Source organism: Symphalangus syndactylus, chromosome 8 (assembly GCF_028878055.3).
Source record: "Symphalangus syndactylus isolate Jambi chromosome 8, NHGRI_mSymSyn1-v2.1_pri, whole genome shotgun sequence".
NCBI classification, from domain to species: Eukaryota; Metazoa; Chordata; class Mammalia; order Primates; family Hylobatidae; genus Symphalangus; species Symphalangus syndactylus.
The window spans coordinates 73,763,944-73,789,352 of NC_072430.2; the positions used below are offsets into that span (position 1 = coordinate 73,763,944).

A 25,409-nucleotide genomic window follows, 5' to 3' on the forward strand; every position below is an offset into this window, starting at 1 on the left:
TTTTGATATTTAGGGATATTTCAGTATATTTTAAAATCAAAATTAACACTAAAATATATATTATAGCAAATACATAGATGTTGATTTGTAATATGTAAGCATGCATATATTATGTGTTTAATGTAATTTGTAAGCACATTTATAAAGCATATCAGTTTATGAATGTGACTGTGTATAATGCTAATTTTATTTTCCTTCAGGATGATCAGGATGGTAGTCAAGGTCTGGGCAAGAGAAAAAGGGTAAAACTAAGCAGTGGCACCAAAGGTATTTTTATTTATTTATTTATTTTTCCTTGAATAAAATGCTTCTAAAAAATGCCTAATCACTAAAAATACTTGATGGGCTAGCCATATTGACATCAAAGCTTTTTGAAGGGAGGCTTATGTTATTAGATTTATCTAATAAGTCTTGGAGAAAGTATTGTTAAGGGATTACTATTGGGTTTTGTTCATTATTTTCATCATAAAATACGCATTATCATATTTGAGTTCCCCCACAAAAGGAAGTCTTTTTATTGATTGATTGATTTGGCTCCAGTGTTTTTTGTGTGAATTTGTAGTTTGGTCTGGTTCCTTTTATAATGTGGGGTATGCAATTTCTAGAGGGAAAAAAGACAAGGGAGATGACATGGTGAGAGAGAGACAGAGAGACACACTCACACACACACGCACACACACACACGGAATGAACAAATAGTACTTAACACGTTCTAAAGGCTCAGTAGGGACTCACGTGTTTACTCAAAGGAGAAAGTATTATAAATATGCTTTGTAGTGAGGGACTAGATTAGTAACAATAATGAGTAATATTTATTGAACCTTTTGTATGTGTTAGACATGTCAGAGATTATGGCTAATGAGAGGTAGATCCTTAATTCATATCCCAGAGCCTAAGCTTTTAACCACAATGTTTACTTGACTGTCACTAAAAGCTTTTCTAGAATACTTGCGATTAGTTGACAAGTCTGTGCTTTGGATTTTTGCCAGGGATTTTCGTATCTTAACGTGTGGTTGGTTTAGAAAGTCTCCAGAGGCTAAAATGTTATTTTGATGAAAAGAAATTTCTTACTTCTGCTGTTGATTAAATGTATCTTGTGAAATGTCTAGGACTGCCTAGAAAGGTGGAATATGCAGGCACTTTGAGTTGCAGGTTCCTTTTCTAAGTCTCAGTTACTATGCTGCTGCATGTAACTTGGGGGTTGCTAGGAAAGGGTATGGAATTTGATCTGCAGTCCAGGATGCACACATACACATATGTTCTCCTTTTTTCTGGCTCAGCAGAGAACCTGTATGTCTGAAGGAAATTAGGAACACATATGGCCTTCTGGCTCTTTAACTTATCAGATATTAAACTGAGTCCTTGTGACACATCCGAGTTGGAGATTGTTAGGCACATAGTTGAGTTTAAGCTTTAGGGGTGCCCAGAAAATACCTGTTATGGTGTAAGAGGTCGTTGTTTTCCTTCAGCCTGGTCACTCTCTGACTGAAGATACTTTTTTTGCAGACTTAAGTTAAAGTGTTTTTTTCTTTGTCTGTTTTTAAATGCCTGAACTTTTTCACATGTGTGTTTGGATTGAGTGCCTTCTCTTCCTTGTAATGGTAAGAAATAGTACTGAGATTTAAGCCTATCAGTTACCATTTTCAGTTTAAGTATGTACATGGAAGGAATGGCTTTGTGAGTTAGAACCCCAGGTGCTTTCAAAAACTGACCTTATTTTGCAGATATCTGAAGTTTAGGGAATGGCTCAATTTTTGTAAGAATTTTGTTCCACAGCTTGAAAAGTACACTGAAAAGAAAATACGTAATGGTAAGGAAGAGGCCAGACACTATGCTAACGTCATCACTGCCTGTTCTCTAAACCTGCATTTTAAGGGTGAGGAATCTGAGGCCTTGAGGGCTTTAACTGTATGGCCAAGATTCCAAGATTATTGAGTTAGTGAGTTGCAGAACTTGAACTCTGCTCTCTTAATTAAAACCTTTGCTTTAATCATGCATTTATAGTGCATAGTGATTCTTTAAAAATCTCTTTTTACAATTTGACTTAAGGTAGTTTACACATCGTTAAAAGTCATGTCAAGATTTAAAGATAGTCAAACATAACTAATGGAAGCATTTCTAACTACATTTTCATAATATTACACAATATAACATGTGCTTTAACATCTTGGGAGACTGACATCACCTATTTTAAGAACAACAAAGAAGACATTGCTGGAGTTTTTTTGGTCTGCAGATAAAAATACTGAATTCTACATAACCGCAGCTATTTTCATTTTAGCAGAAGCCACAGCTTTCCTGGTATATTCAGGTTGCTTAATTGATTTAAAACATTGTTAATGTATATTTTCTTCTAAGTGCTTGACAATTAATAATAATTATGATGGCTTCAGGCCTTTCATTTGCCTAATGAGGGCTTGCAGAGATTATAATTTATTTTTTTTCAGGACAAGGTCTCACTGTGTTACCCAGGCTGGAATGATCAATGGCATGATCTTGGCTCACTGCAACCTCTGCCTCCCAGGCTCAAGCGATCCAATCCTCCTGTCTCAACCTGCCGAGTAGTTGGGACTACAGGCGCATGCCACCCCACCTGGCTGATTTTCGTATTTTTTTTAGAGACAGGGTTTTGCCATGTTGCCTAGGCTGGTCTGAAATTCCTGAGCTCAAGCCATCTGTCCACCTCAGCTTCCCGAAGTGCTGGGATTAAGGTGTGAGCCACTGCGCCGAGCCTATATTATAATTTTTAGTTACAAATCTTAAATTCCTGCTACCTGATTCTCTTGAGCCCTGTTTTTGTTACTTTTTGTCTTTGAATCTGTCAGTGAGTTCTTTTGACTGTATTTTACCTCATTTCTTGCAGTCGTGGTTTGTTTTTGTTTTTAAATCATTGTCATGCCCTGGAAATGATCTGTTTCAGGAAGAATAGATTTCTGTTTTATAAGTAGAAAATTCTGAGTTTTGAAAATAATTACTTAATTGCTAATAATAAAGAAATGTAGCCTGGACAACACAGCAAGACCATGTCTCTTCAAAAAATAAAAAATAAATTAGCAGGATGTGGTCTTGCACACCTATAGTCCTAGCTATTTGGGAGGGTAAGGTGGGAAGATCACTTGAGCTGAGGAGTTTGAGGCTGCAGTGAGCTATGATTACGCCACTGCACTCTGGCCTCCAGAGTGAGACCGTGACTCTTAAGAAAAAAAAAAAAAGGAAAAAAGATGTATAGTATTATATTGTACTTGTCTTTGTATGTTAACCACTACTATATATCACCTATGTCACCACTGAAATGGAATTAGGGAGTTGGAAGATATTTTTGCCTCTCTGTAGTTAAAATCATAATATCTTCAGAATAAATAGGATATTTTGGTGCTGTTTTTTCTTTAGTTATTAATGAAAAAACCGTGTTAAAGTTATATCTAATAAGGACTGATTCAAGCCTTGGTAAATGCAATGTTTTTTAAAGAAAGTGATGACATACTGAGCTTATTGTTACTCATTTAGACCCACTACCTGGGGAGATGTGGTATGAACACATTATTCAATACTAGAAGAAGTATAAAGCTGCGGTAGTGTTAATTGAAAAAACTCTACGAGGTTATCCTGCAAGACACCTTAAACAGTGATATAGTTAGGGCTGGACCTGAGGATTTTGATGCATGTGAGATACTGTTTTTTCCAGTCTCTCATCTTAAGTTTAGCCCCTGCTTAAGCAGTGTCACTGGAGCCAGTACATCATAGTTGACACTTCTTATATCCTCTTGGTGTCTTTGTGGTAGAGCTGATGATCCAGAGCAGTAACTTAAGATCATTTCCTCTGACAAAGATTAATAGTCTGAATTTTGTAGTTCATTTGCAGGGGAAGAAATTAGTGAGAGAAAGAAACGTGAAAGTATTCAAATACCTAGTTCCTCATATACCTCTTGAGACCTTCTGTTGACTAAACTTGGCAAGGATGCAGAGCTTTGGAAGAGACAGACTGGCCTTCGAGAAGTGGCACTTGGCCTTGGACTTTCCAGTAGATAATGCTGTCTTCCATTGAATACCTTTATTTAAAAAGGGCATCCGTTCCCCCCATTCATTTTTCCACTTACTGCTTTATATTAAAATATATGCATTAAATTTTTTCTTATTTATATACTGTGTACATTATAGAAATCTAGCTTGTCAATATTATTGCATTATTGTAAGGATATTTTTAAGTTTTAGATACTTTCACATTTTATGGTTTATGGGTTATTAGTTATAAAATGAGATGAGCAACTTCAATCATTAACTGATAAATTTCATTTTTCTTGTGCAGATCAATCCATAATGGATGTTTTGAAGCATAAAAGCTTCCTAGAAGAACTATTATTTTGGACTATAAAATATGAATTCCCTCAAAAGATGGTAACTTTCTTACTCAACATGCTTCCGGATCAAGAGTATAAGGTATCTATATATTTTCCTGCTTTTCTGAACTTTGCTTTTTTTTCTTTGCCTTTCATTATTAAATCTTTTTTTGATATATTTCTCAGGTGAGGGCTGATATAACATTATAAACAAGTGTTAGTTTCTTCTCTTGCTAACACAAGTTCTTCACAAAAGGCACAGTGTCTTAGCTTTGTGGCAAAGCAGCATTACTCAGCAGAATTCCAAAAGATTGCTTTTCTGCATGGAACTTGGTCTGGAGGGAATGCTGGGGAACAAACATTGAAACCACAGTTGTTATTTTGCAGACATAAATATGTAGTTGCAAATTGTTCTGAATCCTCTGAAGAAGAGTACAAGGTGCTATGAGAATGTTTAATGGGGGCAATTGAATTTAGATTGTGAGATCAGGCTGGGAAAAGCATGGGTTGAAAAGTTTCTGGTCACAACTGCTAAAGAGAGAACAGTTATTGACTTATATACAAATGTTGGCAGGTGAAGTTTCTAGCCCCAGGAGGTCAGAACCCACCTGTTACCATCATATGGTTATGGCAAAGTGACGGAGCTCAGTGTATGAAAAGAAAATAAAGCATGCTGTTATTTTTATGGTGTAGGTTAGGAGAGACACTTTAATAGTGTCATTGTTTTGTGTGTCTTTATATCTGCTAAAAAAAAAACAGAAAATGTACATATAAAGGAAATAAGAGTAAAAATAAATATGGCTGAGCGTGGTAGCTCATGTCTGTAATCCCAGCACTTTGGGAGGCCAAGGTGGGCAGATCACCAGAGGTCGGGAGTTTGAGATCAGCCTGGCCAAACCACATCTCTACTGAAGATACAAAAATTAGCTGGGCATGATGGTGTGTGCCTGTAATCCCAGCTACTTGGGAGGCTGAGGCAGGAGAATTGCTTGAACCTGGGAGGCGGAGGTTGCAGTGAGCCGAGATCATGCCACTGCACTCAGGCTTGGGCGACAGAGCAAGACTCTGTCTTGGGGGAAAAAATTTTTTTTTTTTCTTCAACCATCAAAATATTTTGCAAATGTTCCAAAAAAGTGAAAGCCTACCTCACCATCGAGATTATTTTTTAGTTATCTTGGGCATTATTATAAATTAGTAATAGCTGTAAAATGTTAACATGGTATATTGAAAATGATTTTAAATTAAAAATTAAAACTAATATGTTTTTTCCTTTCTATTAAAATGTTTACAGGTTGCTTTTACAAAAACTTTTGTTCAGCATTATGCTTTCATTATGAAAACACTGAAGAAAAGTCATGAATCAGACACAATGTCTAACAGAATTGTGCATATTAGTGTTCAGTTGTTCAGCAATGAGGAGCTAGCCAGACAGGTAACAGAAGAATGTCAGCTGCTGGATATTATGGTCACTGTGCTATTATACATGATGGAAAGTTGCCTTATTAAAAGTGAGCTACAAGGTAACTCAGAATTATATTCACTAGTTCTATTATCAGTATTATTATTCTAGTATTAGTGTACTTCGTATACTTAGTAATATTACTAATTACTAATGATACTTAGTATTATTAATAATATTCTGGTATTAGTGAACTTTGTATAACTAGTCTTGAAAACACCTTATGTTTAAAAAAATTATAAAATAATACATATTTGTTATGGACATTTTTGAAAATTTCCAGTGAAGTTTAAAGAAAAAGTTAAAAGCACTTGTAGTTTTGTTATTCACAAATACCTGTTGTTAGCACTTTGTTATATTTCTTTTCTCTTTGTGTGGTGACTATATTTATAGATACAATAAATACTTTTTAAAAAGTTGCCGTAGTGTACATGTCAAAAACGTGCATTTTAATAAGTGCAGGTATTAATATCATGGCCATACCATAGTTTATTTAGTCATTTCCTTATTAGACATGTTTCTGTTTTTTTAATCATAAATTTGCTGCTGTCAGTCTTAGATATTTTTACATGCTTATACTTTTATAACTTAAAAATTGGGATAAATCTTGCCTTTACTCCCTTAGTGAGAACTTTATATTCTTCTTTTGTGCCCACTATGTGGTTGTTACTCTTCAACCTGCAATAATGTTTCTGTACCTCTTCCCGTTCTCATTTCTCTGTAGTTACTCATCTTAACTTTACCTCCCTGAAATTCTATATATATGTATATGTGTGTATATATGTATATACACACATATATATAAATATATATATATAATTTTTATTATTATTATTTTTTGAGACAGAGTCTTGCTCTGTCCCCCAGGCTGGAGTGCAGTGGTACGATCTTGGCTCACTGCAACCTCCGCCTCCTGGGTTCAGTTCAAGCAGTTCTGCCTCAGCCTTCTGAGTAGCTGGGATAACAGGTGTGCATCACCACGTCTGGCTAATTTTTGTATTTTTAGTAGAGATGGGGTTTTGCCATGGTGCCCAGGCTAGTCTTGAACTCCTGACCTCAGGTGATCCACCTGCCTCAGCCACCCAAAGTGCTGGGATTACAGGTATGAGACACCATGCCTGGCCAATAATATATAGTATTTAAATATTTGCTATGTACCTGGTACTGTGTTGAACACTATTTATATATTGTTTCAATTAAGCTTATGAGCAAGTCTCTGAGATTGGCATTATTATTATCCTTGCTTTAAAGATGAGTACATTGAGGCTTAGGAAAGTTAAGCAATTTGCCATAGGTTATACAGCTAGCAAATGACAGACGTAAGAAGGATTTCCTGGCTCCTAATGTCAGAACTCTTACTATTCTTAACCTTGACACAGCCAGTCCCTATCAAAGACACTTTGATAGAATGTGTCTTTACTTGCTGGCACTAGGAGCTAAACTTTAAAAATAACAACAAACAATACTTCAGATTAATTAAATCTTAGGACCTCTCCATTCTCTGAGGAGGAGAAATCTTATAGTTGAGCCTTGCTTTGTTCTGCTCTTGCGTCTTTGTGCATATCAGCTCCTGTTTTCTCCTTATACTGATAATCTGTCTGTTCTCAGGTGTGACACCATGTCCTGAAAATTGATATGAACTCAGTGCAAGGCGTAATGCGTTATATATAATAGCTAGCTAATTATGATAGCTACCATCTCTAGAGTACTCAACTATATGCTAGACTCTTTTCTCAGTACTTTATATGCATTATATCACGTAACCATCAATAATTCTTTGAAGGTATTGTCTTCTCCATTTTATGGATGAGGCAGCTGAGGCATAGGGAGTTGAAGTCAATGATCTGTGATCTTACAGCTCTGAGTGGTAAGGCTGGGTTGTCTAACTTCAAAGCCTGTACTCTTTCTTACCTACTTTGTGAGTCTGCGTTCCCATTGTAGGTATAGTGGGAGCATAATACATTATTTACATTAAAGAATATACTTCTTCACCTTTTTTTTTTTTTTTTTAAAGATGGAGTTTCACTCTTTTTCTTTTTTTTTGAGACGGAGTCTCGCTCTGTCGCCCAGGCTCGGGTGCAGTGGTGCGATCTCAGCTCACTGCAAGCTCTGCCTCCCAGGTTCATGCCATTCTCCTGCCTCAGCCTCCCGAGTAGCTGGGACTATAGGCGCCCGCCACCACGCCCAGCTAATTTTTTGTATTTTTAGTAGAGATGGAGTTTCACCGTGTTAGCCAGGATGGTCTCGATCTCCTGACCTTGTGATCCACCCACCTTGGCCTCCCAAAGTGCTGGGATTACAGGTGTGAGCCACCGCGCCTGGCTGGAGTTTCACTCTTGTTGCCTAGGCTGGAGTGCAATGGTGTGATCTCAGCTCACTGCAACCTCCGCCTTCCAGATTCAACTGATCCTCCTGCTTCAGCCTCCCGAGTAGCTGGGACTACAGGCGCCCGCCACCATGCCCGGCTAATTTTTTGTATTTTTAGTAGAGATGGGGTTTCACCGCATTGGCCAGGCTGGTCTCGGACTCCTGACGTCAGGTGATCTACCCGCCTCGCCCTCCCAAAGTGCTGGGATTACAGGCATGAGCCACCATGCCCAGCCTACTTCTTTACTTTTATAAAGGAAAATTTAAAAGCTGCTTTATGTTTTAGTTTTACTAACTTCATGTAATATGACCTATTCTTTCCTAGAGATTTATCTACATATATTGCTTTTTGTTTTTTCCTTTTTGAAATGGTGTCTGCTGTCCCTCAGCTGTATCAATGATATTCTTATATGGAATTATATATTTAAAGACAGACTTTTCACAAAAATGGTGTTTTTTAAAATTTTTTTACTTTTTAATTATACTTTAAGTTCTGGGGTACGTGTACAGAATGTGCAGGTTTGTTACATAGGTATACATGTGCCATGGTGGTTTGCTGCATCCATCAACCTGTCATCTACATTAGGTATTTCTCCTAATGCTGTTCCTCCCCCCACCGCCCACCCCCTGCCCCCCCAACAGGCCCCGGTGTGTGATGTCCCCCTCCCTGTGTCCATGTGTTCTCATTGTTCAACTCCCACTTATGAGTGAAAACATGCAGTGTTTGGTTTTCTGTCCTTGTGATAGTTTGCTGAGAATGATGGTTTCCAGTTTCATCCATGTTCCTGCAAAGGACATGAACTCATCCTTTTTTATGGCTGCAATAGTATTCCATGGTGTATATGTGCCACATTTTCTTTATCTAGTCCATCATTGATGGTCATTTGGGTTGGTTCCAAGTCTTTGCTGTTGTGAACAGTGCCGCAAAAAACATACATGTGCATGTGTCTTTATAGTAGCATGATTTATAACCCTTTGGGTATATACCCAGTAAAGGGATTTGCTGGGTCAAATGGTATTTCTAGTTCTAGATCCTTGAAGAATCGCCATACTGTCTTCCACAATGGTTGAACTAATTTACATTCCCACCAACAGTGTAAAACCGTTCCTATTTCTCCACATCCTCTCCAGCATCTGTTGTTTCCTGACTTTTTAATGATTCCCATTCTAACTGGCCTGAGATGGTATCTCATTTTGGTTTTGATTTGCATTTCTGTAATGACCAGTGATGATGGGCATTTTTCATGTTTGTTGGCTGCATAAGTGTCTTCTTTTGAGAACTGTGTGTTCATATCTTTCACCCACTTTTTGATGGGGTTGTTTTTTTCTTGTAAATTTGTTTAAGTTCTTTGTAGATTCTGGATATTAGCCCTTTGTCAGATGGATATATTGCAAAATTTTTCTCCCATTCTGTAGGTTGCCTGTTCACTCTGATAATAGTTTCTTTTGCTGTGCAGAAGCTCTTTAGTTTAATTAGATCCCATTTGTCAATTTTGGCTTCGTTGCCATTGCTTTTGGTGTTTTAGTCATGAAGTCTTTGCGGCAAAATGGTGTTTTAAATTCATAATTGAGAAAACAAAATTTAGAAGTACCTGTTCTTTTAAAAGAATCTGGAGTCTCTTTTCTTCACCAGCTGATTTAGCTGTGCTTATTACATATGGTTTGCATTTGGCCTTTAAGGGAGAATATTTGGGAACAAGGTGAGTCTTAAACCTGCCTCCCATTTTTTTTTTTAATAGCTAGCTTTCCTCACTTTTTATATTCGTATCCTTACCTACCTCATTCTGATGTTCACTCCCATTGTTCTATTGAAATCTACAAAATTGTCCATGACTCATGTAGCCATAGTCCTAGTTTTCCCAGAATAGCCTTAAGTTATGCCTGTTAGTCTGACGTAGTTATTAATACAGTTTCTTTTACGCTCAAAAGCGTCCCAGTTTATATGATAAATTATGTGGTTTACCCTTTTTGTAAACTACCTGTTGAGGAAGCCAGTGGTCATAGTTTGAACTTTACCTTGCTTAATTTTCAGTAGCATTTCACACTGTTGATTCTCTTTCTGTGGCCCAGTACTCTTCTCTACTTGTCCTATCAATATTGGTGTTTCTTGGCACTTTGTCCTAATGTCTCTGCTTTTCACACTTTTCCCATATTTTTCTGAAACCATATTATATGGTATCAGTTGCTTTTTACATATGCTTCTAATGCAGTTAGTCTTTTCTGGAAATTCTTATACAAATTGAATTTTCAACAAGCTGAAATAAAGATTGTTAAGATCTTTAAATATAATTTTTTTTTAGCAGTAAATTACATTATTTCCAGCCAAGGTCTAAAACTATCTTTGGAAGCCTTCAAACTTTGCCATACTATTTTTTCCTCCTTCAGTAGTAGCATATCATGATATATATTTACTGCTTTTCTAAAAGTATCATAAGCTTTTCCCATTTTTACTCTGAGTATTAGGATAAACCTTAGCTATACTGAACTACCCACAACTAGCCACAGATATTACAACAGGATCTCTGTACTTTCTTTTTATTTTTTAGCAGCCTCTATCTAGCCTTGGCTTGAATTGTTGTTAGATGATATTTTAAAATTTTATCTATACTTTTAATAAATACAGGAGCTGATACAATGAGAATTTGGCCACAGCGATAGCTGAAGACTAAAGGGAAAAAGCCTTATAGTAGTATGTGATTCCTACCTTCTACTTTTACTTTTTTATATTCAATTTTATACCATATGCTTTGTGGTTCCAAACGTAGCTCATAATTTTTCATGTCCCAGAAATGTTAGAATTTGTCTTTTGAAACAGTCTTTGTAAAGTGAAATCTAAAACCATGTGTTGCATGACATAGGAATGTCTGTAGATGCTCATAATCCCAGATTGCCTTTCCTCTCTGCATATCAAACTACTTATTGAACTACATTGTTTGGATGTCTATAAACACCTCAAACACACAACGTCCATAGCGAAGACTCATTATTGCTCCATTGATCTGGCTTCTTTTACATTATCTTGTGTGTGTGTGTGTGTGTATATATGTATGTACATGAGCACATGAATGTGTGTTTTGATTCCACTGTCTAACTATCTAAACAGCTGTGCAGCCTAAAAACCTAGGAGTTGTCTTTGACTTCTTTTTACTCCTTGCAGATATAGCACACATTACCAACTCTGTTCCTTCAAATCTTCTGAATATCTTTACATAGCCTCTTCATCACTGCATCTTTTTGCCACCACCATAGTTCAAACCATGGCCATCTCTAAGCCTCTTATCTCTAGTTGTTGTCACTCTCCTTCAGTCACTTTTTACATTACACTTCTTATAATGTTCTCTCTCTTAAAACCCCCTAGTGGCTTTCCATTCTCTTCATGTGAACTCTAAAGTCCTGACACTGGTTTACAAGACCCTGTAGCCTCATTTGTACCATGCATCCTCTGTATTCTTTCTTCAAGTGATTCTAACGTTTTCTTAGGTATTGCTCCTTCTGCCTATAGCACCATCTCTACCATCACTAGTTTATCTGGTTAATCCTAATTCCTGCTTTATTTTATAGGCCTCAGTTTAAACTTCATTTCCTCAGGAGAATCTTTTGTTTTTTTTTGAGATGGAGTCTTGCCCTGTCACTTAGGCTGGAGTGCAGTGGCACAATCTCGGCTCACTGCAACCTCCGCCTCCCGGGTTCAAGTGATTCTCCTGCCTCAGCCTCCCAAGTAGTTGGGATTACAGGTGCCCGCCACCACGCCCAGCTAACTTTGTGTTTTTGGTAGAGGTGGGGGTTTCACCATGTTGGCCAGGCTGGTCTCGAACTCCTGACTTCAGGTGATTTGCCCATCTCGGCCTCCCAAAGTGCTGAGATTACAGGCGTGAGCCACCATGCCCAGCCAAGTCTTTTCTTGAATTGTAGTCTAGCTTTATTTGTTCTTATGACTCCCTGAACTTTTCCCATTACAGCCCTTATCACATTCTGCCTTCTTAGATGTTAATCTCCATGAAGACAGAGATCATCTAAATCTTGATTTATTTACCACTTTATTCTCAGAGATTAGTTGAAAACTTGACCCTTAGTAGGTGCTCAATAAATATTTGTTGATGAGTGAATTTAATTTAACACTGAATCGTTGCTCTTTATATCTATAATGAGGAAAGTACCAGTTTGAGTAAAAATAGAAGTCCTAATCATTTTATTTCATTAATGATTCCAAGGCATTTGTTACAAGAACAGTAGTATTTAAGCAGTGTCAGGAAAATAGTGAGTTTGATTAATTATATTCTGCTTATTCATCCTCTGGTTTCAATTATATAGAACAGTGATTCTCAATTTTTAACTTAAAAAAAATCCCAACATTCCTCAGCACTGTTGCATCAATATCAATGGCTCACTAGCTCAAAAGTGGAACAGTAGTTGTCAGTCATGATCAGGGGTTAGTATAAATACTTTGTAAAAAGCCCCTAATCCTTACTTCCTCGTTGAGTTAGACCCTCTCTCGTCCATTGAGAAGTACTGAAAGAGAGTGTATTTAACTTCAGTGGGCACTGTTCTTAGATATTGTTAAACTTATTTAATATTTGGTAAAATAATTCTATGGACTGAAACCTAAGTTTAATGTGTGGAAGTTAAAAAGTGCAGTGGAGGCCCTCCTGACTGATGAGTATGACAGATAGGTAGGTAGTTGAATAAGTTGGTTAAAGTGAGGAATCATTTAAAAAATGATAAGAACCGGGTGTGGTGGCACATACCTGTAATCCCAGCTACTGAGGAGGCTGAGGTGGGAGGACTGCTTGAGCCCAGGAGTTTGAGTCCAGCGTGGGCAACATAGTGAGACCCCCATCTTTGAAAAAATATGTATATACGTTAAACATTGTATTTTAACTTAAAACACAGAACTGTGTGTTCATTCTCCAGGCTTTTAACTTTGGGCAAAGTATTTTCAGGATATGGTTTCCTTGACTGGAGTTCTCGCTCATCTTTTTTTATAAATAGCACATCTATAAAGCATCATCTGTGGATTCCAATTTTAATCTCTTTAAAATAGAGTTAGAATATAAAGCAATCTGAGTGTAAAATGTACTTATAGGCTTTTATGATTTTTCTGTCCCTAGATTTTTAGCTTTTTTTCCTGGCACTTGTTTTTATTTTATTGTCTCTCAAAAGCATATGATTCAATTTCTGTAATACCTCTCTGTGCTTTCGTATGTCATTAGTTCATATACTTTTGATCTAAATTGTGTAATTATGATAAAAAGAACAATTAGCATGAATAGAAACAAAAATTGACTCTAGGTAACCATACGCCCCAGCCTGTGTACAGGGAATGAGCTATGAGCCTTGAGCATTCCATGTATTATGGGTATTAATATGTTTTACAGTGGGAATGGAAACTTCCTAGTCCAGTGAGTCAGTGAAGTTGGAATAGGTTAAAGAGAGCGAATGCATATATACTAATAATTTTTAATGATAAAGATTTTGTACAAGCCTATCCTCCCACCACTCCCAACGATGTATTTAAACTTTGAGGATTTTTTTTTCAAGGCCAAGAAGTTGGGGTGTGTGTGTGTGTGTGTGTGTGTGTTTTTTTTTTTCTTTTTTTAAATGTGTGTTTTTTATCTTTGAAATATTGTTTGCTAAAAATTAGATTGATGTATTTTTTGAATAGAAGAAAGCAATTAAATGTACATCTCTTGAAATCGTACAGATTTGGTTGATAAGATGAAATGAGATTAATCTAGGGGTAAAAATTTTTTATTGATTGCAACAGAAAATATTGCATTATATCATTAGAATCAAGAAAATAAGGTTTTATAAACATACAGCTACCTCAGTATCATGTCATATATTGGACATATGGTAATAATTGCTATAATGATGTGCTAAGTACTTTTTGTTAATGCTTCATGTAATTCTTTTAAATGGATGTTTTTATTTTCCACTTTATAAATGAAGAAATTGATTCAGAGAGTGTAAATATTGTGCCTAAAGCCATATAGGTATTAAATGGAAGGCCAGGGTTTGAATTTAGGTATATCTGATTCTAAAGTGTATATATTCTGTATTATTGGTTAAGCCTTAAAAAAAAATCTTATGAAATTTTTGGGTTGTGTATGTCTTTTTTAGATGAAGAAAATAGTTTACATGTGGTAGTGAACTGTGGAGAAGCATTGCTGAAAAATAACACTTACTGGCCTCTTGTTAGTGATTTTATTAATATTCTTTCTCATCAAAGTGTGGCCAAGAGATTTTTAGAGGATCACGGCTTGTTAGTTACATGGATGAACTTTGTATCTTTCTTTCAAGGTATGAATTTTATGCCTTTGTTAATTTTTTGGTTTACAAAATTCCTAATGCTAAATTATTAAATATCAATTAAAATACAATAGCACATCATTCAGGCTACACATGAAATAGCTCATTATTTTAACTGGTATTTGTAAGTACTTTAATAAATTGTTCATAAAACATACCAAGGAGTTAGGAAAAATGTCAAATGATTGTAAAAGAAACAGGAGTATAACTTTTTAAGCATTTAAAAAAATTTAACTTAATTTTTTTATTTTTAGTAGAGACAGGGTCTCACTGTGTTGCCCAGGCTGGTCTAGTACTCCTGGGCTCAACCATTCCATTTGCCTCAGCCTCCCAAAGTGCTGGGATTACAGGGATTAGCCACTGTGCCTGGCTTTGAAGCATTTGTAACCATTAATCTAGAAATGTGAAATCTATTGTCTGAGAAAGATTCATAACACTTAACGTAAAACTTTCAACTAACATCAATTCAAATTTTTTTGACTTTCTTATCAAAAGATATTCAGTTTGTTGCATGAGACAATTCATAAAATGTTTCTAAGAAAACGTAGTTTGTAAAAAATTCTGAAAGGACTAGATTGTTTCATTTTTAGGAATTTACTTATTTCTATATGTACTGTGTCAGTAATGCCACTTGTGTACATAAATGTGTTTGGGACTGGGAAATGTTGTACTTGATATTTAATATGAATATGTGCTTCCACTTGACAAGGTTTATATCTGCTTTAATTTTTGCCAGGTATGAACTTAAACAAGCGAGAACTAAATGAGCATGTGGAATTTGAGTCTCAGACCTACTATGCTGCCTTTGCTGCTGAACTTGAGGCCTGTGCACAGCCAATGTGGGGGCTTTTATCACATTGTAAAGTTAGGGTATGTTGGAAATATTTTTGTTAATTTCTGTGTTTATTTAAGAAAAAGACTTGTGAAAATATTGGTTTGTTCATTTGTATATAATATGCAGTGTCTAATTTTGTTTCAAATTGAATTCAGCTTTATGAAAACTGACCCGAGACAGTAATTTTCATTCTTAGGCAGTTTGGAATTCATTATTATCAGATTTTTCCATCCTGTTGCTATTGTGAACAGTCTTTGGAACTTCATTAGTCTCCACATTCATCTTTATTGTTTCATTTATTATCAGTTGCCTAATGCTTTTTGCCGTTAAGGAGTAGGATAGTCCTCAATATTACACTTTCAAGATTCCTAGGACAAAACAAGTATAAATTCCACAAACCTTCCAGTGGTTGTTATACAATGTATATTATAATATATAATATTATAAGCATTGGTTTGATGGGTCTCCGGAAACCTTGGGCAGTCCAGACAAATGGAATCCCCTGACCCTATTAAACTAAAGACTTGACTAAAATTTTGATGTATGGACACCATGCAGTTCCAGCCTGTTATCCTATACCAGTAATCATGCTGGACAAGATTTTGTAGTAGACATATTTTGAAGCCCTGGGTTCTAGTTTTGGCTCTGCCTCTTTCTTACTCGGGTGACTTGGTCAGCTCATTTAAAAATATTTGAATTTCTCAGTCTGTTTAATGACCTTTTAAAAACAAAATGAAAGAGAAATGGGACAGTAAAGCCTGCTCTTAGTTATTGTGAAGCTCTCTTCCATCTACCACTTAAACGTATGTGTTTCTTTAAGTAGATTTATACTTTCTTTTGTTAGTTCAGCCATTCTCTAAATGCAGATGACTCACAGCCTTGTTACAGTCTTACTAGGTTCAAATTTCTTTCTTTTTTTTTTTTTTTAGAGGGAGTCTCTCTGTCGCCAGGCTGGAGTGCAGTGGCACCATCTCAGCTTACTGCAACCTCCGTCTCCTAGGTTTAAGTGATTCTCCTGCCTGAGCCTCCCGAGTAGCTGGGATTACAGGTGTGCACCAGCACACCTGGCTAAATTTTGTATTTTTTGTAGAGACAGGGTTTCACCATGTTGGCCCTTTTCAAATTTCTAACACGTCTGATTATTCATGTAGATCCCCTTGTAGGTACATGAATTTTCTCAGGTTCTGAATTAACTTTTAAAAAATATCTGTCCATACTATATTTCCTTTTGTGCCCTTTTTGTCATTTAATGGTATCTTAAATTATGTAATTGTCCATTCTGGAAACTTTCTTCCCTAGCTGTACTAACTGTGTTTAACCTGTAATCAGATACTAAGAATCTTTCATTCTAGAAATATTCCTCTCCTGCTTTTTTCCTTTATTTCTCGGTATTTTAAAAATATGGATTATTAAGGTAATTTCTTAACTGGTTTTCCTGTTTCTAGACTCTTTCTACTGTAATCTGTCTCAATACCAAAGTTACTTTTCTAAGCTCTGTATATCTCCCTCTCCTTTACTTAAAAATCATTCAAGTTCTCATCAGTCTACAGGATAACATCTGTTTTTCCTATAGAGACATTTAAAATCCTCCACAAGTTGCCCTCAACTTGTCTGTCATAATTCATTATCTTTTCTATTTTTATTTTTATTTTTATTTTTATTTTTATTTTTTGAGGTGGAGTCTCACTCACTGTCACCCAGGCTGGAGTGCAAACTCAGCTCACTGCAACGTCTGCCTCCTGGGTTCAAGTGATTCTTCTGCCTCAGCCTCCCAAGTAGCTGGGATTACAAGTGTGCACCACCATGCCTGGCTGATTTTTGTATTTTTAGTAAAGACAAGGTTTCACCATGTTGCACATACTTGTCTCAAACTCCTGACCTCAGGTGATCTGCCCACCTCAGCCTATAATTCATCTTCCTATACCCCCTCTCCCTCCATGCCTTTATTGGATTGATTATTATTCCTCAACATGCAGTGTCTTTTCTTGATTCCTGTGCTTTTGTTCAAGATAGTCTCTTTCTTTGGCATATGGTCTTTTATTCTCTTTTGTTGGCTCAGTGTTTTTCTTGCATGAGACTTATCTTGGAAGCTTAAAAAATATGCATGTGTAAGCCCCAGTGTCAGAGGTTTTGATTCGTTTGATATGCAGTGGGACCTGTGTAGTGATTCTAACCAAAATGAAGAACAATTAATGTTAACTCTTTGAAATTTTAAAGTTTTCTTAAAAAACTCTCAAGACTCAGATATATAATCTACTCATTTATTCCTCCAGTCAGGTTTGTTTTCATAGTGTACCTTGTTTAATTTCCACTGTACCATTTATCAAGAAACTGTCATATAATATGAGGTTGGTTTGTTCATTTATTAAAAAAATATATGCCAGACATTATTTAGATGCTTAAGTTTTTGGTACTGATCCAAATAGATATGGTTCTTGTTCTCACAGGGGAGATAAACCTTAAATAAGTAAACACATTGATTTACTTCACAAGCTTTTGTAAGTGCTCTGTGGGAAAATAACAGGTTGTTATGAGGAAGAGTAATGAGTATGAGGACTGAAGATTTGGGTATCAGAGAATGCCTTTATGAAGAGAGAATATGAAGGACCCAGCTCTGTGAATATTAAATTGGGGTTGGTGTTGGTCATGGGGGAGATAAGAGGGAATAGCCTACCTTCAGTAGGAAAGTGATTGGTCCTTTTTGTTTTTTTTTTTTTGAGACAGAGTCTTGCTCTGTCATGCAGGCTGGAATGCAGTGGCACGATCTCGGCTCACTGCAAGATCCGCCTCCCGGGTTCATGCCATTCCCCTGCCTCAGCCTCCCGAGTAGCTGGGACTACAGGCGCCCGCCACCAAGCCCGGCTAATTTTTTGTATTTTTTTTTAGTAGAGACAGGGTTTCACCATGTTAGCCAGGGTGTTCTCGATCTCCTGACCTCGTGATCTGCCTGCCTCGGCCTCCCAAAGTGCTGGGATTACAGGCGTGAGCCACCGCGCCCGGCCGTGATTGGTCCTTTTAAGGAATTGGTGGCTGGAACCACAGAGTAAACAAGGTGGAGTTGGAGAGATAGGCAGAGATCAGATTATTATTGCAGGTATTCGCAGATCATGTTAAGTACTCTTGGATTCAATTTTAAGGAGAAGCCACTGAAGATTTTTAAGGAAGGGTTTAATGTGATCAGATTTACACTTAAAAGATCGTTCTATTCCTGGAGAAGACTGGATTTGAGCAGGAGTAGGGGTGGGTGGGAAGCAGCAAGACCAGGAGTAAATAGACCAATTAAGATGCTTTGGTAAATTGATCTCACTTATATGTAAAATCTGAAAAAGTTGAACTTATAGAAGTAGAGAGTAGAATGATGATTTCCAGAAGGTGGGGCTGAGGGAGTGGGAAATGGGGAGATTTTGACTAAAGGGTACAAAGTTTTAGCTAGAGAGGAGGAATAACTTTTTGAAATCTATTGCACAGCATGGTGACTATAGTTAATAATAATGTATTTTACATTTCAGAATTGCTAAAGGAATAGATTTTTAATGCTCTCACTACAAAAAAACGATAAATGTCTGAGGTGATGGATATGTTAATTAGCTTGATATACCCATGCAACAATGCATGTGTGTGTGTGTATATATATATATCTTGAAACATCACATTGTACCCCATAAATACATGTATTTATCATTTGTCAATTAAATAAAAAGATGCTGTGACAATAGTCTAAACATGAAATTCAGGTAGCATATATTTGATATATATATATTCAAAGTATATTTTGGATATTCAGTATGTATTTTTGAGGTAGAATCTACAGGCTTGGTGATGGATTGTACATTATTGATGAGAGAGAGAGACTTTTGAGTAACTGTGTATGGAAGTGCTATTTACAAAGGTAGTAAAGACTGAGAGAATGTCGAGTTTAGAGAGATCAGAATTAGCTTTAAATAGGTTAAGTTTGAGATGCCCATGAAATGTCCAAGTAGAAATAGTGAATAGGCAGTTGGATATATGAGTCTCATGCTCAAAAAGTAAGTCTGGACTGAGGTTATACATTCTAGACCCTTCGGCATATAGAAGATATTTATCACCAAGGGATGGATGAGATTAAATAGGGAGAAAAGAGATGTGAACCCCGAAGAAAGAACTGACATTTAGATATTAAGGACAGGGAGAAGAGAAAAATCAGAAGAATGCCATGTCATGTATATAAGCCCACAGAAGATAGAGACTCAGTAAAGTGGGTTGATATGATATTGATACAAAAAGATCAATATTTTAAGATTATTCTGACTACTGTGTTTAGGATGAATTTGAATTATGAGGCTGAGGTTATGTTTATCTCTTTGATAATGAAAAATCATTGTTTCCGGGCAGTAGTTCATATTTCAGCTTTCAAGGCTAGAATTACAATGCAGTATGGTTCACCTAATCTATGAAGTAAAGAGAACAGAGAGAAAACAGGCTCCTGTTGTCCTGGCAGTATCTGAGAGAGTAACTTCTCAGTTATAGGAGCGTCTGGTTCCTAGATAAGACATTCTCTTCGTGAGCACTTACACTGTGTGAGACATTGTTCTAGGCACTTTTCATATATTCTTATCTAACATTCATTGCATCTCCTATAAAGTACATGGCATCATTGTGTTCTTTCAGAGGTTAAATAACTTAAGTTCACATAGCTATAAGTAGACGCTGAATTTGAAAGCAAATTCATCTAATTTAAAAACCAATGCTCTTTATCACTTTGCTGTTATTGTTTTTAAAGTAAGAATGTCCAAAGCTTTTTAGCTGCAGTGCTGTCAGGGTTTAGAAGTATAAACTAGAAGAAACACTATTATTTATAGGAAAAAAATGTTATTTCTCAGTTTAAATTTTCCTAGTGTAAAATATAAAACTTAAGGATTAAGTAATTTAAAAGGAAACTTCACTTGATAAATTACTGTCTTTGTATGATTGCACTGAATGCTATTTGATTCTTGGGAACATTAAGGGCTAGTTAAAAAAAGTAATACTACCCAGATAGCTCAGTCAGTAGAGCATCATACTTTTAATGCTAGATTTACTAATGACATGAAGATTGGATAAGAGGATGACACGTTTCTAGAATTTTACTGATACTTGCTTTCTGAGGAGAAAAATAAGCTGCAAAATCTTCATCCAGTGGCAACTATAGGTTACTACGGACTTGATAGAAGATTAATGTGGTCTTGACTCTTCAGAGCACTTAACTATTTGTCAGACATAGTGTTAACCTATGATACAGAGCATTTAATGTACATCATTTCACTTGCCTCTTCAGAACAGTACTGGCAAGTAGGTTGTATTATGCTCATTTTTACATATGGAGAAACTGAGACTCATAAAATTTAAGTAATTTGCTCAAGGTCATAAAACTAGTAAGTTAGCATGCATACTGACTTTTTTGGGGGTTGGGGGGTGGTAGTAGTGGGAAGATAGGAAAGAGACAATCAGAACATGATTATTAAATATGCTGTATTTATGAATGGAATTAACTGGTCACCTTTTTAAAGACTCTTAGTACCTACTTGTCAAATTGTTCTCCAGAAGGGTGGTACCAGTTTACACTTGCGCGAAGAGCCTGTAATGGTACCCCATTGCCCAAATGCTTGATGAAATAGGAGAACTTTTGGTTTTAAAAGTTTATTTATCTGTGAGTTGCCTGCTACTTTAGTTTGGTTATGACAGATTATTTATGATAACTTATAAGTGGCATTAATTTGTTTTCAGTGAGAGGTATGGAATAGAATGTATCAAATAATATTTTAGAAAGACAAATCTCATATAGCATAGATTAAAACAGGATGAGAATGTTAGTAAGGTGACCAGGTAAGTGATTTTGGTCTGGATTGTGGCAATGGAAATAAGCATGAAGCTATATTATAATATCAAGCAAGAATTGACAGGACATGGAGATGAGTAAGGTGAAGGAGAAGTCAAGAATGAATGTGAGACTTTCAGCTTTTTAAAAAAGCATATTTATATAATTTACATAGGTAGCTGATGAGTTTAACCCACGTGGCTTTGATGCTTTCTGCACTTAGACATTATACGTTGAAGCCCCAAAATATCTTTTTTTAACTTAAAAAAAGGAGATAAAATTCACCATTTAACCATTTTAAAGTATATACTATTCAGTGGTTTATAGTGTATTCACAAAGTTTACCACTACTACCACTATCTAATTCCAGAGTATTTCCATCATCCCCAAAGGAAATTGCATACCTCCCAATTCCAACCTCCCCTCATCTCTTGGAAACCACTAATCTACTTTCAACCTTTCTAAATCTACCTAGTCTGGATATTTCATATAAATGGAATCCTATAATATGTGGCCTTTTGTGTCTGACTTCTTTCACTCAATGTAATGTTTTCAAGGTTCAGCTGTGTTGTAGCATGTATCAGTACTTCATTCCTTTGTCTGGCTAATATTTCATTTTATGGATATACAACATTTCATTTGTCCTTTCATCAATTGATAGATATTTGGGTTGATTCCACCTTTTGGCTGCAATGAATAATACTTCTGTGAATGTTTATGTACATTTTTCGTGTGAACATATATTTTCAATTTTCTGGAAATATACGTAGGAGTGGAATTGCTTGGTCGTATGGTAACTCTATATTTAACTTACCAAAGAACTGCCAAACTTTTTTTTTCTTTTTGAGATAGGGCCTCACTCTGTTGCCCAGGCTGGAGTGCTCATTGCATCCTTAAACTCCTGGGCTCAAGCAGCCCTTCCACCTCAGCCTCCCTCCCAAGTAGATAGGACTGTGAATGCACGCCACCACTCTTGACCAATTTTTAAAATTTTTTCGCAGAGACAGAGATTTGCTGTGTCCCAGCTAGTCTTGAACTCCTGGCCTCAAGTGATCCTTCTGACTTGGCCTCCCAAAGTGTTGCCATTATAGGCATGAGTCGCCGTGCCCAGCTGCAAACAATTTTTCCAAGCAGCTGTACCATTTTACAGTCTCATCAGCAATATATGAGCATTCCAATTTCTCTACATCCTTCCTAACACTTTCTGTTTTACAGTTTTAAAATTATGGCCTCTCTAGTTGGTGTGAAGTGGTATCTCATTGTGGCTTTGATTTGCATTTTCCTATGATGTTGAGCATCTTTGTATATGCTTATTAGTCATTTGTGTATTTTCTTGGCAGAAATGTCTTTTTAAATCCTTTGCCTGTTTTTTTTTGTTTGTTTTTTGTTTTTTGTTTTTGGTAAGCAAGCCTATCATTATTTCTATTTCTGTTTAATTTAGAACTCGCCTATTTTGGTGGATCTGTTTTACCACAAAACATTGTAGTTGTCTTTTACAGTACTCTTGTTTCAAGTGGCACACACATCATTTCTTCTCCCAAATTCTGTTGTAAGTCAGGGTATTCACAGGTTACTTACAGGCCACATATGCTTTGCCCTTTCTTTTTAATTGTGTAAAATATACATAACATTTACCACTAACTATTTTTAGCTGTAAAATTCAGTGACTTGAAGTACATTTACAGTGTTGTACAACTGTCACTACTATCCATGTCCAATACTTTCTCATCAGCCCCAAAGAAACCCTGTACCCATTAAACAATGACATTAGGGAATTTATAATAAATTGGGGGGGAGGTCTCTTGAAATGGAGTCTGATTTAAATCTATTTAAAATCTATTTCTGCTTTCATTCATTTTTAGAAATGTATTGTGAAAAGGGAAGCATATTGACTTATTTAATTTTCATATTTGTCACTGGTTTATGAAGGGAGAGTTTCTTGAAATGGCAAATATAATCTTGAAAATCTATTATACGTTTTACCATTTTATATATACACAATGCATATAATTACGTATAATTTAATGTTGCAAATATATGTATGTTCATATATTATAAATTTATTATATATAACTTACTATTTTAGGAAACTCAAGAATATACCCGAAATGTTGTCAGATATTGCCTTGAAGCTCTTCAAGACTGGTTCGATGCTATTAACTTCGTAGATGAGGTATGTATATTTTTTGATGTATGTAAAGACATTTAAGAAAAGTGTTAGATTTCATTTAATGTTGAAAATAATGAATACCTTTTCATAGGAGAGGGAGGGAAGTAATGAACATATTATTAGGCTTTGAAAAAGAGAAATCTAAAGGGGAGACTAGTTCTTTAGTTCTTTGACATTTAGGAGATTCTGGAGCGCACTAATATGTCTGCTTATTTCCTAGAGAAGAGTGGCATGATTTGTTTTTCCATTATTAAGTATATATGTCTCGTTATTTCTCAGAAGTGAAATAGTTTCAGTTGAATATATAAAAGTGACAATGCAAATGTGAATAGGATAGGGGAGATTAATGAAAAGGGTATCACAACTCTATTAATTGGACAGTGTTCTGCTTGTCAGAGTAGGAAAAGATGGACTTGAACAAAGGTGATTAGTGTTAATAATGAGAAGAGCTGGCACAGGACATGGTATGTAGGAATTGAACAAGTAATTGCTTTTATTCGTTAGCCAAGTTTACCATCAGAAGCTCCTTCCATTCCTCTTATGAAGTAGGGTCAGAATATGCCATATGCAAAAGAAAGACTATGTTTTAGACAGCTCACCCCCACTTCATCTGATTTCTGAACCCTGGGCACACAGAACCGTTGCTGTGTGTTTGTGTGTGTATGTGGAGGGCAGGCAAATTTTATCTCTTGTGTGTGTGTGTTTTTTTTTCTTTCTGTTTAAAAATTTTTTGACACAATCACAAATTTATTGAAAAGTTGAGCAAAGAACTTTCTATTCTTGAACCATTTGAGAGTTCAGTTGTTGACTTGATGCCTCACTACCCCCATGCATTTCAGTGTTTCCTGCAAACAAGGATATTTTCTTATATAGCCAGAATGCAACTATAAAAATCATTAATATATTATTAACATTTAATTCTTATAACTCATTCATGTTTTACCGGTTGTCCAATGATATCTTTTATAGAAAAAGGATCTGGTTCAGAATTGCATTTTGCATTTCGTTATCATGTCTCTAATCTCCTTCTGAGACATTTTCCCAGTCTTTCTTTGCATTTTAGGACAGTGACTTTTTTTTTTTTTTTTTTTGAGACAGAGTCTCACTCCGTTCCCCAGGCTGGAGTGCAGTGGCACGATCTTGGCTCACTGCAACCTCTGCCTCCCAGGTTCAAACAATTCTCCTGTCTCAGCCTCCTGAGTAGCTGGGATTACAGGTATGTTCCACCGCACCCAGCTGATTTTTTTTGTATTTTTAGTAGGGACAGGGTTTCACCGTGTTGGCCAGGCTGGTCTGGAACTCCTGACCTCAGGTGATTCACCCGCCTCAACCTCCCAAAGTGCTGGGATTACCAGTGTGAGCCACTGCTCCTGGCCAGGACAGTGACATTTTGAAGAATCCCTCTCAATTTGGGTTTGTTTCATGATTAGATTCAGATTATGTATCTTTTTCAGGAATGTTACAGAAGTGATGTTGTAGTCTTTTCATCGCATCCTATCTGGTAGTTTGTGATTTGTGTTCTGTTACTAATGATGTTACCTTTGATCACTTGATTAGGGTGGTACCTGCTAGACTCCTTCATCATAAAATTACCCTTTTTCTCATGTAATTAACAAAGTATTTTTTGATCCAGTTTTCAATTCATTCATTTATTTTTGTCTCTAGAGAGTCATAGTTTCTATTTTATTCAGTGGGTTATAAGCTATTACTGTTATTATTTGATGCTCAAATTATTTCAGATTTGGCCAGTGAGAGCCCCTTTAAGCTTAGTTTCTGCTTGTCCCATCATTTTTTGAGAACTTCCATGTTTTCTGGCCCATCAGGATGTTTCAGACTCATAGTTTCCCCACCCATTTCTGGAATCAATCATTTCTTTATGGATCCCTGGTTACTTTTAGTGTGGAACAGTATTTAGAAAAATCTTGGCCGGGCGCGGTGGCTCAAGCCTGTAATCCTAGCACTTTGGGAGGCGCAGGTGGGCAGATCATGAGGTCAGGAGTTTGATACCATCCTGGCCAACATAGTGAAAGCCTGTCTCTACTAAAAATACAAAAAAATTGGCAGGGCGTGGTATCGGGCACCTGTAGTCCCAGCTACTC

The 25,409-nt window shown here is 36.2% G+C and overlaps 1 protein-coding gene across 4 annotated transcripts in view; it reads left to right on the forward strand.

The window, feature by feature from the left end:
- The window catches only part of UBR3 (ubiquitin protein ligase E3 component n-recognin 3), a 263,885-nt gene that overhangs the window by 68,379 nt on the left and 170,097 nt on the right, over nt 1–25,409 (forward strand). For all 4 annotated transcript variants that reach the window (XM_055289670.1, XM_055289672.1, XM_063644665.1 and 1 more), the window contains exons 6-11: nt 201–267; nt 4,307–4,437; nt 5,629–5,857; nt 14,284–14,463; nt 15,209–15,342; nt 23,227–23,313. In XM_055289670.1, coding sequence (XP_055145645.1) covers nt 201–267; nt 4,307–4,437; nt 5,629–5,857; nt 14,284–14,463; nt 15,209–15,342; nt 23,227–23,313 — 828 coding nt within the window. The remainder of the gene's footprint in view (nt 1–200; nt 268–4,306; nt 4,438–5,628; nt 5,858–14,283; nt 14,464–15,208; nt 15,343–23,226; nt 23,314–25,409) is intronic.